General features: G+C 43.8%; 1 protein-coding gene across 1 annotated transcript in view; it reads left to right on the forward strand.

Annotated features, from left to right (window-relative positions):
- Positions 1 to 15,936, forward strand: part of magi3b (membrane associated guanylate kinase, WW and PDZ domain containing 3b) — a 99,479-nt gene that overhangs the window by 73,720 nt on the left and 9,823 nt on the right. Inside the window, exons 5-10 of the mRNA XM_030776678.1 lie at positions 788 to 956; positions 3,505 to 3,584; positions 4,570 to 4,627; positions 5,971 to 6,083; positions 10,218 to 10,412; positions 13,214 to 13,828. Of these exons, the coding sequence (XP_030632538.1) occupies positions 788 to 956; positions 3,505 to 3,584; positions 4,570 to 4,627; positions 5,971 to 6,083; positions 10,218 to 10,412; positions 13,214 to 13,828 (1,230 nt within the window). The remainder of the gene's footprint in view (positions 1 to 787; positions 957 to 3,504; positions 3,585 to 4,569; positions 4,628 to 5,970; positions 6,084 to 10,217; positions 10,413 to 13,213; positions 13,829 to 15,936) is intronic.

A 15,936-nucleotide genomic window follows, 5' to 3' on the forward strand; every position in this document is an offset into this window, starting at 1 on the left:
TGTTTTTTATGCCTTTTCAGATCTGTTATCAACAGGGAAAGGTTTTGATCATTTTCTTTCTTTCTTTTTTTTTTTAAACACACATTTGATCAGGGCTAATCTCGTGAGGTGTCTTGGTCGAGCAGGCGTGGGTCATGTGACCTGCTGAAAACACTGCACATTCACATGTCCTGTCTCCTCTCAGAGAGAAAACAAAAGACTCTTGGCAGCATTGCTCCAAATGCTGGTTGCCATGGTAACCACTGTGTGTTCATATAGAGTTCATGTGGATGCTTGGATACACTGGCATTCTAAAAGATTACCTCTGATTCTCAGAGCTCGGCAGAGTCAGCAGTAACAGGTACTGGCTGGGCTGGTTACACAACAGGAGGACTGCTCTTTCTGATGTATCTTCAGTAGGGGATCGTCTCTGTCAAAAGCTAATAACACCATGTCCAGCCGGTATCATCAGCAGGACACTTGCTGCTGAACGAGGATAAAAATTATTCCTCTCTGTATCCATGTGCCAGAGCATGGTCTCTTTGTCCCCCATCTAACCTTCTGCTTCCTTTCTTTTCCACGCTCTCCTTCAGTCTCATAATGAACAGGACAGGCAGGAAATATGTTCTCTCTCTCTTTCCTATCATCCCCACACATGCAAATTGCCCTTTTCCTGCTCTACTGAATTGGTTGTCTGTGTCTCTCCCTGTCTGTCTGGTTTGTGTATGTATGTGTGTGTGTGTGTGTGTGTGTGTGTGTGTGTGTGTGTGTGTGTGTGTGTGTGTGTGTGTGTGTTGACCTGCGGCAGAGGCTGCAGTAGGGGCTCAATGGAAGAGGACAGTGCCCAGTTATACCCAGTCCAACAGTGGTATGGAACTAAGGGCCTGGAGCTCTCTGCCGCGGGACGACAGTCTGGAACCGCTACCCTATAACTGGGAGATGGCCTACACAGAAACGGGCATGGTCTACTTTATCGAGTGAGTACTGCGAGTACTGTGAGTACTTTTTTTACTGTTCACAGGTAACTCTGCACAGCTCTGCAGTACACAGCTAGACAGTCGTTATTGACTTTATGAATCAGTCATTTGCTGTCCAGTTCTCTATTTAATTCGTGCTTGCCTAAAGAGAACTTGAATTAGCCCCTGGTTTTCTGTCTCTGTTTGAAAGTGTTGGTGTGTTTGTTGTATCTGCTAGACAGAGAGTTTGCATCTAAACGCTGGTCCTCTGAGAAGAACTGGAACTGTCAGTCTGAAACTCTTTCCACACCACTACCACCTCACCTAGTAATTCATGTTAAAATGATAGAACTCAGATCCTGAAGAAGCATGTTTTAGTTATCCCTCAAATGATCAGTCCAGTCAACTGTTCAGTGAAAAATAATCAGTTCAATGAACTGTTCAGTGAAAAATAATCAGTTCAATGAACTGTTCAGCAAAAATGATCTGCCAAGCACTGGTTCAGTCTGTCAAATTAGTTAGTTCTATGGCAGCTTTTAGGACAGTTCTTAAGGACCAATCAAAAGAGAGCATGCATAATCTTTAAAAGCTGTTTTCTTGCTTTTCACTCTTTGATGAGGTTTTATACATCACACCTTAAATTCAAACAAATACCACAGCAGATTTTCATTTTTACTATGCAGATAATTCATTCACTAATTTTTGCTATCCACATAATTCATTAATCACTGTATACATATTTAATCATTACTACTGATCTACATACAAACTGAGAGAGCAGGGGACTTGGGTAGTGCAGTGGAAAGGACCCTAGCCCACCACAGCACAGACCTGGGTCCTTATCTTGGCAGCTTCTGGCTCATCCATATGAACGCAGGCGGGGCTGAACACAGGTGAGGGTGAACACAGGCAGGGGTGAGCACAGGCAGGGATCAACACAGGTAAGGGTGCACTTAGGTGGGGGTGAACACAGGTGGGGTGAACACATGTTAGGGTGAACACAAGTGTGGGTGAGCACGGGTGGGGGTGAACATGGGTAGGAGGCTGGTTTGGGATCGTCTCCCACTGATTGGTCAGGGGGGCCAGAGGGGTGGTGGACAGGTCAGGGGGCATATTGCGTGTACCTTCACATGTTATAGCTTCCCAGAAAAGTCCTCCATGGTCTGGTGGAAAAGAAGCCACCAATGATTTAGCAGAGGAGACATGCCATAATCTACACCCTTCCTAGCCAGCATGGGCAATGTATGAGCAACGGGGAAACGGAAATATGAAAGAATGAAAAAAGAAGAAACAAATTGAGCCTGCCTAGTGTGGCAGAAAACGAACTGGTAAACAGTCAGAGGAGGGCACGTTATCAGTTTCATATAGATAATCTATGGTTTTCAGACCAAGCTCCAAACCATCTGACCAAACACCAGACTGATAGAGAGGCAATGTTTCATTCTCTTGAAGTAAAATTTGCAGTATGACATTATGAATGTAACTATGCTACTTTTTATGGCCTTCATGCTTTCATAAGATCGCACCCAGTATGAATGTGTACTTCCAGCATCACAGCTGGGAACTCAGAGATGTAATGAAAAAAAAAAAACATGACCATTTGTTTTGAGCAATATGAGAAAGTCATCTTGAAGCATTTTCTTGAAACTGTTGAAGAAAGACTGTCAGTCAGTAGAGAAGACTGACACGATTAGTTACAGTATGATTGACACACCAGCCTGAATGGAGAAATCATGTGTTGAACCCTGAGATCCTGTGGAAAAACATCACTGTCGGTTCCCACCTTTCAAAATGAACCTTAATTCATTGACAGAAAGCAGCGGCACCACATGGTCAAGTCATGCTGCAGTTTTTTATTGATGAGTAATTGTCTTATTCAAAAAAAGATGGCAAAGGAGCCCTTTCAGAGATGTTACCATGGTTTCTCTAACACCACCCAGGGACCAATCAGAAACCTGTAGAACATGTGCATTATTAGCAAGGTCAGGCTTAATACACTGGAGATCATGAGTTTATATTCAGTCAAAGTGGGTAAGGAATATATGTCCCGTCTGAAGATAAAGGCTCTCACCAGGTAATCCTTGATAACCCTCTCTTATTAATAATAAAGAACAGATGCTCAGAGGTGATATTACCCAGCACACTTGCTTTAGCATGTGTGTGTGTGTGTGTTTGTATATGCACATGCATGTGCATGCTCCTGTATGTACAGGTTTAAATATTTCTCCTTCTCCGAAACAGAGCAACGCTTTTTCTGTCAATAGAGAGTATGTGGAGTTATTGAGTAAATATAGCTCTCTCCATGGCCTAGTTGCTCTTTAAAGAAGAGTGAGTGAAAGCTGAGGCAGCCTGCATCTGCAGCAGTTTGCCTGCCGTCATGAATATTTCAGTGTTCCCAACATGTTTCCCAATTATCAGCCTCTACACCCAGGGAGCCTCTTCAGAAAGAGTTGATTTGAGTTTTCTCCGTTTACGGCCGTTAAGTTTAATCTCTGCTTTCTCAGTCACTTATTCTGACTTAGCTTAATGGTGGGAGTGTTGTGTTTCTCTGTTTCTCTCTGTCACACAGTCACAACACTAAATCCACCACGTGGCTGGACCCCCGTTTGGCCAAGAAAGCCAAACCTCCTGAAAAGTGTGAGGATGGAGGTGAGAAAACACGAACAAACACACACACACACACACACACATCTTCCAAAGTGCATTAATGCCCCTGTAATAAGAATGCATATTAACACACACACACACTTACACTCACACACGCACACACATTATACAAAGTGCATTAATGCGTAGTACCTCCACATTAAGAATGCATATGAACACACACAGACACTAATCCATGCAATGCCCAAGAGAATATATGTTCATCCTCATCCACGATACATTCACATTTCATATGACTGAGTGCTTGTAATGTGTGTGTGTGTGTGTTTATACGTGAACACTGTGTGACAGCTCATCTGAGTGCACTCAACAGCCACTATCACATGCACATATAAACATTGATTTGTGTGTGTGTGTGTGTGTGTGTGTGTGTGTGTGTGTGTGTGTGTGTGCTTGTATATTTGTATGTCTGTGTGCAAATGTATGTGTCTGTGTGTGTATTTACATACATCTGTATATATATGTGTGTGTGTAGAGCTATTGCTCTCTTCTAATGGATTTGTAAAGCCAAGCAGAATGTTCATTGCTGTAGAGTCTCTGTGCAGCATCTCTAAAGCTCTCTGTAGCGGGAACGTTTTTTTTTTTCCTTCATTAGCTTGCCAGAGCATGAGCCATGTGCACTGCAGCTTCCTTCTGCCTGGGAAACACTCTGCATGTGTTTACTGCCTCACCACAAGTGTACTCATACAGTGTTTAGACCAAAACCATGCCACAAGCTTATTCATACAGCCTTTAGACCAAAACCATGCCATTAGCCTAGAAGCCATCTCTCATACCTGTCTGTGTGGGTAAGCAGGCAGCCTGAGCCTGTGGCTGCGTGTCAGAATGTGTGGCTGATAGCGTTTGTGGGCAGGACTATGTTTCCATTTGATTTGAATGTGTGTGTGTGTGTGTGTGTGTGTGTGTGTGTGTGTGTGTGTGTATGTGTATGTGTATGTGTGCTGAACACTGTGCCTTTTGTCCATAGAGCTTCCCTACGGCTGGGAGGAGATTGATGATCCTCAGTATGGCACCTATTACGTTGAGTGAGTGTGTTTCTCTTGTTTCCAACACAGAGGGAAGATGACTTATCACAGAACAAAAACCCACTTCCAGCTTACAGCACACACCCTTAAGGACATAGATTTGCGTGTGTGTATGCGTGTGTGTGCGTGTGCGTGTATGTGTGTGTGTGTGTGTGTGTGTGTGTGTATGCATGTGTGTGTGTATGTATGTATGTTAGGGTGACCATATGTCCTCTCTTTCCCCGGACATGTCCTCTTTTTCGGACCTAAAAAATGTGTCCGGCTAGGATTTCTAAATCGCCAAAAATGTCCGGGATTTTGCTTTTGCTTTCCACAGTCCCCATTCATTGTGTGTGCATTTGCATTGCTTTTGCCTTTTTCTTTAGGTCCCGTCCTCTTGCACGCCACCAGTGCATGGTCGTGTACACTATCATGCCATAAACAGTGGTTAAACTGCATTTCATTCATTACCGTTAACACCGCAGCAACAGCCAAGAGATCTTAAGAAAGCCTTAGTGCCACCAAAACTTAAATGGAAAGGAAAAAAGTCATCTTGTAATGAGTGTTATAAGATGACCTTGCATAACTGTTGCATAACTAGCATTGTTATTATGCTAGTAGTCATTTGTCTGATTAAAGACTAACCGGCTATGTACTGCGGCAGTTAAGTACAGATGCAGTTTCACATTGCATTGTCAAGCATCAGCCTTACCTACACCAAACTTTACAACGACAGGAACTGAAAGTGAAATACACTCAAATTTCTCCATAAGTTAGGAGGGGAATGCATCAACCCCCAACCCCACCCCCCACTCCCCGGAGCCCGCCCTCTTTTTTGAAAACCAGAATATGGTCACCCTAATGTATGTATCTATGTGTGTGTGTGTGTGTGTGTGTGTATGTATGTGTGTGTGTGTGTGCGTGTGTGCGTATGCACACAAGACATGTTCACACCAGGAGAGGTTCGGCTGACCCGTTGCCGTGGCAGCAGTGAGGAGGGGTTGATGTTAGGGGCAGCAGCTGTAAGAAATGAGATCTCGTTTTGTTTTATTACTGTTGTTCTGTGATTCCCCTTTTCCCCCATCTTTGACTGTACTTAGAAAGCAGTTTAGTCAGTCTACACTAAGGCAAATGAGTCAGATTCAGTACAAATAAATAAGATTCAGTGCAAATAAATGGAAACTGGGAAGGGATCAGGAGTTGAAATTATTAACTTATTATCCTGAATGGATAACATGTTTAATATGAATCATTCGCACAAACAACCGTGTGTGTGTGTCTGTGTGTGTATTTGCCTCCACCAACATGTGTGTTTGTTGTTCTGTCACAGTCATTTAACATATGTTTGTCCATTTGACCCCCAGTCATATCAACCAGAGGACGCAGTTTGAGAATCCTGTTACAGAGGCCAAGAGGAAGCTGAACCTAGAGGCTTCAGTAACCAGTCAGAGCCAGCAGGGGGCAGCACCTCCTTCAGGTATAACCATTCTGAACGGAATTCTCTGTCACTCTAATCCTACTCTTAATGAACATCCACCACTGCCTTCACACCTCATCTTCATCACTGATGATGAGTGCTAAACTTATACTGTAATGAGGCTGTAATGTTTTGCCTAAAGCTTGTTAAGTAGGCTGTGAGCAAATTGCCGTTCTTATTTAGAACACTGATCTGTTATTCAACTTTGGAACAGTAGTAAGTTTATTTATTTATTTTACTGCTTCTGTCTTATTGAATTTGACATTTAGCTTCATGAATTATAGAACCATGCTTGGTGACTTAGAGAATTTTCCACAGGGAATGTGCATATCTTTTCTTATTTGAGATCATTTGAACTCTTTATAGTATATGAGGTTAAAGTTATGGTGGGGGGGGGGTGTTTTGCATTAGTGCTAGATCAGCATTGTGCAGGTTTGTCTTTCTTCAAGAGAACTTTTGTCTTCTCCTGTCATAGAAATCAGTGTGAGTGTCTGTGAGGTACAGAAATCAGTGTGAATGTCTGTAAGGCAGAATTTTGGATTTAATACATTTTCCATTTGCCCATGCCGATGTCCTGCTCAAAGTGAATGACAACATTAGGATCCAGGGTCTGTGTAAAATTTCAGCTGGATTTCCTCATCGTGGCATTAACTCAGTCTGTCCTGTCAAATGTGTATTCCCCTGAGTGTGGTACAGTTGAAGAGGTGGTTCTCCAGTGTTTGACTTGACTGTTAAGTGAGATGCTTCAGACACTGTTTAGTTCTGTCAGGTTGTATTGGCCAGTGTACTTATGCATGGGCCTGTCCAGCTGGTTCTGTGCTTGGGTTTTTACATAATGAACAGACCTGAACATGCAGAAACATCCGGAAGTCATGTTCACTCTGACAGAAGTTGATTTGTTTGCCAGTCTGGCTCAGGCTTATGGGAGCTGTCTGACTTTAGCAGCCCTTTTTCTCACCGTACATAAACGTAGCTTTTCCCCTCCAGCAGGAGATTAAAGAGAGAGAAAGAGAGAGAGCGACTGGCCTGCCATGCTAAACACTATGAATTAAAGATGTGTGTTCTACAGCAGATACGTTATAGACAACAGAACTTTGCTTTCAGCAGAATCAACGCTGCTAATGAGATGGAATTAGGAGTCAGGGCCAAGAAAAACATTTCTTTTCTATTCTTCTGGGGGTTTTTTGTTTTTGTTTTTTTCTTGGATATGCAAACCTCTGTTGGTCAGGCTGTTGCCATGGCGTCACTCAAACAACAGCACACACCCTGCTCAGTGGTAATATGACTTCCCTCTGCTCTGCTCTCCACTACAAAGGAGAGAGTCTCTAAAATTACAACACGGTAAGGAGGGCCTGTTTAATAGAAGCAATACTGAGCTGTGTAAATGAATAAGGATCATTTCTTTTGAATTGTGACTGCAGGGAGGATTTCTATATCTGTATTCTTTGGGGAGGTCATTACTAGCTGCCACATGATGACCAGAGAGATGCTGTGTGCAGCGAGGGAAGGTTTGTCTGGAGAACAGAGAAACTCAGTCAGTACTGTCAGTCAGGGTAGAGCAGTGACAAGTGGACAGTTATCAGTGCACATGAACAGGGATGGAGGGACGTGGGGGCCCTTAACACACACAGGCGCACACACACACACACACACACACTAATGCACATACACACACACACATACATACACACACACACACTAGTGCACATTCACACACACACACTAATGCACATACACTCACACACAGACACACACACACACACACACACTAATGCACATACACACACTAATGCACATACACAAACTAACACACTCATAGTCAGACTTAAAGTCTCACACGAGCCCTCTCACACATGGGCACATGCACACACACACACACACACACACTAACTCCAGTCCTCACACATCTTATGCAGTCTGACTTTGCCTCCAGCCTTTTCTCTGTCTCTGTCTCTCTCTCTCACACACACAAACATGCACTTTTTAGCTTGTAGCCCCTAACTGTATCCATTACATATGGGTTATTGTGCTTACATAAATGATCATTAACTGTGTGCAGTTCCCCACACACACTGAGATTTTTTCTTATACAGGAGGAACCAACAATGAAATGTGATGCTTTTCTATGTGAAAACATCAGATAAAAGAGCCAGCGTTTGTTTGGCCTTTTTAATTATGAACCCAGAAGCCACAGAACCTCATCAAATTAGCACTGTCCCCTGCTGTCAGTGGAGTTTTTCATGTGATGTAAAATTCCCCTTTCTGCGTGGTAATATAATCAGTGTGCAGTGTGTTGTGTGAGAGCCAAAGCTCCATCAGCTTGTTAATGTCCTCCTTTTATGAGGACAGCGAGGACAAGTGCTAATACAAGTCAGACAAAATGCCAGTGCCAGCTGAGCTCTGTCATTGTGATTTAACGGGGCCTTCTGACAAAGTAGATAATTACTGCCTACAGAGGACACTGTGCACAGTACTGACAGATGAAATAGATTCAACAGAAGACATGCTTTCACTGATATGGGGAGGGAGAAGATGATGATTTTTATGAGGAGTGTCTTTCAGGGCTGAGTCTTGACAGGGCTATGAGGAGTCATAACAGGGCTGTGTAGAGTCATAACAGGGCTGTGTAGAGTCATAACAGGGCTGTGTGGAGTCTTGACAGGGCTGTGTGGAGTCATAACAGGGCTGTGTGGAGTCATAACAGGGCTGTGTGGAGTCATAACAGGGCTGTGTAGAGTCATAACAGGGCTGTGTGGAGTCATAACAGGGCTATGTGGAGTCTTGACAGGGCTGTGTAGAGTCATAACAGGGCTGTGTAGAGTCATAACAGGGCTGTGTGGAGTCATAACAGGGCTGTGTGGAGTCATAACAGGGCTGTGTGGAGTCATAACAGGGCTGTGTAGAGTCATAACAGGGCTGTGTGGAGTCATAACAGGGCTGTGTGGAGTCATAACAGGGCTGTGTGGAGTCTTGACAGGGCTGTGTGGAGTCTTGACAGGGCTGTGTGGAGTCTTGACAGGGCTGTGTGGAGTCATAACAGGGCTGTGTGGAGTCTTGACAGGGCATGTGGAATGTGGAGTATTTTAGGGTTTTTAAAGGAAACTCTCAAACTCTCTTTGTGACAGCTGCTCTGATGAAGTTCTGCATAACTGACACTTTGTTTGATTACTTAAAAACAACAAAAAAAGTTAAACTCACACCTTAAGCAAAATCAAGTTGTTTAAGATCTCTCGCTTCACACCTAAACCTCTCTCTCTCTCTCTCTCTCTCTCTCTCTCTCTCTCTTTCACACCTAAACCTCTCTCTCTCTCTCTCTCTCTCTCAGTGCCTTACCTGCAAGCACAGGAAGGCTTTGTGTCTGAATTACAGCTGCATGCAGGACTGTAGCTGAGACAACTGCCCAAACAGTGAATATCTCTAGGCATTTAGTCTATTTGTGCATGTCTAAAATAGCCTACACTACTTAAAAAGGCCTTTCCCACAACTACACATGAACACAGAAACACAGGCTGGTCCCTCTTCTTTCCCATGCATGCCCAGCATAGATAAGGGAATTAGGCATTATGGTGTAAGGTAAGAGATGAGTGTGTGTGTGTGTGTGTGTGTGTGTGTGTGTGTGTGCACGCACTGTGTATTGCTATCTTTCTGGGGACCGGTAAGTCCCCAGTGAGGTAGCATAATCCGAAAAAAATGCCTGATGGGGACCAAAATCCACTAAGAGAACAACATTTTTCTAAACTATATTGTTGTTACTCATAAAACAAAACATGTCAAAACATTTCTTTTGTTAAGGTTAGGGTTAGGGTTAGGGATAGGCTAATATTCTTTAGTTACAGGATAATGGAAGTCAATGGGAAATCCCCTCTAGGAAATCAATACAAACTTGTGTGTGTGTGTGTGTGTGTGAGAGAGAGAGAGAGAGAGAGAGAGAGAGTATTACAGCATCATATTAGTAATCAGTTCTTTCTCAGATTCAACCTTGGGGTTGGTTTAAAATTTTGATAGTATCAAATAGGCTCAGGTCTCAGTATTTTTGGCTAGGGTTTATAGCCTGCACAGGCCATGTTGTCTCCACCCATGTGTCCCTTCTTAATCTCTCTATTTATGCCCCCCCCCCCTCTTTTTCTCTGTCAGGTGGTGAGGGAGGCACTCCAGGGTTTACACGGGATCCAACCCAGTTGCAGGGAGAGCTGTACCACTCCACTCTGAAGAAGAGCTCTCAGGGCTTTGGCTTCACCATCATCGGTGGAGATCGCCCAGATGAATTTCTCCAGGTCAAAAACGTCCTGAGTGACGGTCCAGCTGCTCAGGAGAATAAGATGGCATCTGGTGAGAGATGCTCTTACACCTGACAGTAATCAGTCTCATTACTGTTAATACCGTAAATACAAACATGTTTGACATCATCTCTTTAACATAAACACATGGAAGGGCTTAACGGTTTGGTAAGTAAATCATATTGTGATCAGTTTGACACATACTGTGATTGTGATTTAAACTGTGACAAAATGTAAGTTGATATCTCATATTGCTGCTTAGGTAACAAGGCTGAAAGCACATAATACAAACATAAAACATACAACAACACTGAGAAGGGATATTGTAAAATATTTATTTGTCCTTTCAAGTAAAAATGACAAAACTACTAAATTTACAAACATATTTAAAAGTACTTTAATAAATTACTCAAATACTAAATTACAAATTGGTACAACTTTTTTCCAACTTCTGATCACACCGTTTTAGTCACAGCATAACATTATCACTACTACATTCCTGTCTAAAGTCTTAAATCATAACATTATCACTGCTACATCCCTGTCAAAAGTCTTTAATCATAACATAACCTCTACTACAGCCCTGTCTAAAGTCTTTAATCATAACATTATCACTGCTACATCCCTGTCAAAAGTCTTTAATCATAATGTTGGATTTTCTTGTGATTTTACAAGTAAACGAACCGGAGCAAAAGCGCGCTTGGAGAAAAGCTTTATTTGGTGGTGGTGGAACCCGGCAGCAAGTCCGCTTGCGCCGCAGCTTAACTCAGAGAACTGTTACCGTGATCGGCCTTTTATACCATGAAGCAAACAGACAATAGGTGTACAACGTTGCTTGATGCAAATCAGAATCTAGGTGTTAATGCTAAATTCCCCTTTTGTCTGTGATGGCTGCCATTCACCCATTACCGGTTGTATTTTGCCTTAATCAATTGCTCTTGGCTGCAACAGTAACACGGCGCCAAAGGTGTGAAGCTTTCTTTGTATCTATGGTAATAAGACCATCAGGTTAAACAGTTCTCTTATCCTGAACCATGTCTGTTTAGATGTCACTATAATCTTACAATAACATAACCTCTACTACAGCCCTGTCTAAAGTCTTTAATCATAACATTATCACTACAACAGCCCTGTCTGAAGTCTGTAATCATAACATTATCACTACTACATTCCTGTCTAAAGTCTGTAATCATAACATTATCACTGCTACATCCCTGTCTAAAGTCTTTAATCATTACATAACCTCTACTACATACCTGTCTAAAGTCTTTAATCATAACATAACCTCTACTACAGCCCTGTCTGAAGTCTGTAATCATAACATTATCACTACTACATCCCTGTCTAAAGTCTGTAATCATGTTATCACTACTACATCCCTGTCTAAAGTCTGTAATCATAACATAACCTCTACTACAGCCCTGTCTGATGCCTGTAATCATAACATAACCTCTACTACAGCCCTGTCCAAAGTCTTTAATCATAATATTATCACTACTACATCCCTGTCTAAAGTCTGTAATCATAACGTTATCACTACTGCAGCCCTATCTACAGCACAGAGCAGATACAGGGCAGATGTAAGGCAGTGCTGGACATGAAATGTGACTGAATGGTGCCATTGATCCATGGCTTAGACGGAAGCACATCCTGGAGTCAACAATCTTTTCCTGTTGCTGCCCTCTCTACGACTGCTTTGCAGTATGGAGACTTGCCTGTTCCTATCTGTATCTGTAAAGAAGACCCTCACCTTTACCACAGTGTTGCCTTAAAGGTCATTATGACCATGAACCTTATGTTGATTTCGTCTTTACACTAAACTCAACTTTGAAACCAACTGCAGTGAGTTCTTCATGCTTAATAGTTTGGCACAGTGCAATGACTCCAGTCACTAGTGCAGTTGCAGGTAACAGTCAGTAGGAGGTGACACCGCACAGAGTGGCTGCAGAAAGGAAATTTTATCTGTGTAAGAACAATGTCATGTTCTAGCGGATTAGGACTACACAAGAGGAACTGAAAACCTGTTGGCTTGGAACCCCTATGGGATCTTGTGCAGGGCTTGGGTCTGTATGGCTTTTCTAATATCTCTGCCCTTTTTCTCTTGCCACTGCTGTTTTGCCCTTTGTACACTTACAGAAAGTTGCTTCAGGTACAATGCAGTTTCTCTTACCTCTTATGGTGCTTTAAAAAAATAGCTCAGGTACACTCAATGACTCTACTGTGCTTTGAAAAAGGATTTGAAAAAAGCCTCTAGTAATGATGGGGCAACAGAGAGAGAGAGTCAGGGGAGGAGAGAGAGAAATGAGAGAAAGAGAGAGAAATGAGAGGAGAGAGAGCCCTGAGATGCAGTAATGATCCATCAGTGAGCTCTGAAAGTAAAAAGCTTTCCTCTGTGGGAATGAGCCGCCTCTGTGTGGGAGGGGATGCGGGGGGGAAGGAGGGAGGACAGAAGATGAAAGGGTTGGTGAGAAATAAAGGTTCTGGAGGAGAATGAATGTAAAGAAAATCCGGAAATTAGCTTTAGTCTCTCAAATTTAAACATGTCCTTCCTCTAATCAAGCTGCTCATCTTGACAAGATGAGATATGTTTTTATTGAACTCAAAGTCCTCACAGTGTTGTCATCTTGACATGTTCATGCAGGAAGCATTGATAATTAAATCCATTATTTTTAGCCGACATATTTTACAAGCAACAACATGTCTCATCTTACACATGAACAGCCATCTGTTAGATTAAAAACATTCTCTCAGAGGACCGAAAGGTGACATCTGTTTCTGTCTGTGAACCTTGTTTTTTTCCTTTTTCTAATGTTATCCCTCTCCCTCCGTGTCTCTGCTGCTGTCTGTCCTCAGGTGACGTGATTGTGGAGATCAATGGTGTTCTGGTCCTGGGGAAGACCCATGCTGACGTGGTCCAGATGTTCCAGAGGATCCCGGTTAACCAGTACGTGGACATGGTCCTGTGCCGTGGCTATTCCCTGCCTCCGGACGTGGATGCTGACAGCGAGGACCCCCCTCCTCTTCCCCCTCTTCCTCCCCCAGGGGAGGTGATGACAGCTGTACCCCTTATAAATGGCCAGCCCCTGCTGGTGAAGGGTGACGTTCTCCATGGCTCCTCCCAGGAGCTCCACTACGTCACCACCGATGCCAGCGGTCGGCCCATGGTGGCCACACTGCCCAACGGTCGCCATGCTGACCGGCCCGACGGGGGCATGCTGCAGCCGGAGCTGGTGAGTGTGCCACTGGTGAAAGGACCGAGCGGTTTCGGCTTTGCCATCGCCGACTGCCCTCTGGGTCAGAAGGTGAAGATGATCCTGGATGCGCAGTGGTGCCGAGGCCTGCTGAAAGGAGACATCATTAAAGAGATCAACTGCCAGAACGTTCAGCTGCTCAGCCATGCCCAGGTGGTGGACATCCTCAAAGACCTGCCCGTCGGCAGTGAGGTCAACCTGCTGGTGCTGAGGGGAGGTGAGAGAGACAGCCAACAGGAGGAGTGTGTATTTGTCTAAGAGGTTTCAGATAGTGTAAGAATGTGTGTGTTTGTGTGTGAGGTTGTAATGTAAGATTGTGTACTTGTTTTTGTTAGGGTGAAGGTAGTGTAAAAGCATGTTTTTGTGTGTGTGTGTGTGTGTGTGTATGTGTATGTGTTTGGGGGGAGGGTAAAGTAAGAATGTGTATTATGGGTGCATATTATGGGGAGAGGGAATTTGTCCACATTTAAAGAAGCCAGTGACATTGACTCCTTCTGAACTTTGCTCCCAATTTCCACACAAGAAACACAAAACCTGTCCAACTCTTTGTTTACTGCTGCGAGTCTCTTTTCATGCTGTCTTTGAACCTGCTCCCTTGAGCTTCCACTTGAGTCAAACTCATCAGTAGCTTTCCTCCTCTACCAGTGCCTCAGAATGACAGACCACACACAGAGTCGCCTCAGAATGACAGACCACACACAGAGTCGCCTCAGAATGACAGACCACACACAGTCGCCTCAGAATGACAGACCACACACAGAGTCGCCTCAGAATGACAGACCACACACAGAGTCGCCTCAGAATGACAGACCACACACAGAGTCGCCTCAGAATGACAGACTACACACAGAGTCGCCTCAGAATGACAGACTACACACAGAGTCGCCTCAGAATGACAGACCACACACAGAGTCGCCTCAGAATGACAGACCACACACAGAGTCGCCTCAGAATGACAGACTACACACAGAGTCGCCTCAGAATGACAGACTACACACAGAGTCGCCTCAGAATGACAGACCACACACAGAGTCGCCTCAGAATGACAGACTACACACAGAGTCGCCTCAGAATGACAGACCACACACAGAGTCGCCTCAGAATGACAGACCACACACAGAGTCGCCTCAGAATGACAGACCACACACAGAGTCGCCTCAGAATGACAGACCACACACAGAGTCGCCTCAGAATGACAGACTACACATGGAGTCGCCTCAGAATGACAGACCACACACATAATCGCCTCAGAATGACAAACCACACACATAATCGCCTCAGAATGACAGACTACACACAGAGTCATCTCAGAATGACAGACCACACAGAGTCAAGACATCCACAACCCAGGAAGACAGGGATTATTCACTCAACCTGGAGTCACATAGCATGCACCCTATCACAACAACAACAACAAAACATTCTCAACTCTGAACAATTCTCAGGGCAGCGAAATCTTGGCTTATTGTAAGAAAAATGTTGCCAAGCAAACTCTAGGACATAGCAAGTTCACAAAAATATCTGAGTACAGAATCTGATATTTTCCGATAGCAATGAAGAGGATTTATTGAGCTGAAATCTCAATAGAGATTTGGCCTCAAATGTCTATTAATGAGCCACTCAAAACACACAAAAGACAGTCCCTCTAAACACACTGTGCATAATTGTAAATATAACCAAACACATCACTGCAATTATGTAATGCTACTGAAAAAAATGTATATGAATGAATAATAAGCCCACAAATAGCATGCTTTAGTTGAATAAAGATATTTTCTTCTAGTCCAGTTCCTCAGAGAGGGGAAGGTGAGAAATTATTCCTCTGGCCTCAGTCTGCTGTGTTGAAAAGCTCCCTCTCAGTTCAGCCGCAGTTTCTCTCTGCCACACAGAAAGCCCTCATGGCAACAGTGGACAATACAGCTGAGATTATTAGTGTTTTTGAGGTCACTCTGTTTGGGAGATGACAGTTGTCATTGGCGCAGCTTGCTTTGCCGTCTGGATTTGGGCTCGTTCTGTACCTGGCAGTCACTACGCACACCCCCGTGTTCCCGGCCACTCTCTCTCACACGGCCTGGGTGAACAGGCCCTCCCTGGGCACGCTCTCTTAGACAGTTAAACAAACCTGTTGAGACCACACCCGTCTCTGACTCTGACACACACCAGATGCACCTGTTTATGAAGACAGAGAAAAAGTAACTGTGTTGAAAGAGGGAGATGTGGTGGAAGGATGACAGAAGACTGAGAGGAAAGGGAAGGATTATTTCATGTGAAAATTGCTTTAGCAGTGATGTCTACGCATGTGGTCATGCCAGTAAATGCATCTTG

The sequence above is a fragment of the Chanos chanos genome, chromosome 6, assembly GCF_902362185.1.
Source record: "Chanos chanos chromosome 6, fChaCha1.1, whole genome shotgun sequence".
NCBI classification, from domain to species: Eukaryota; Metazoa; Chordata; class Actinopteri; order Gonorynchiformes; family Chanidae; genus Chanos; species Chanos chanos.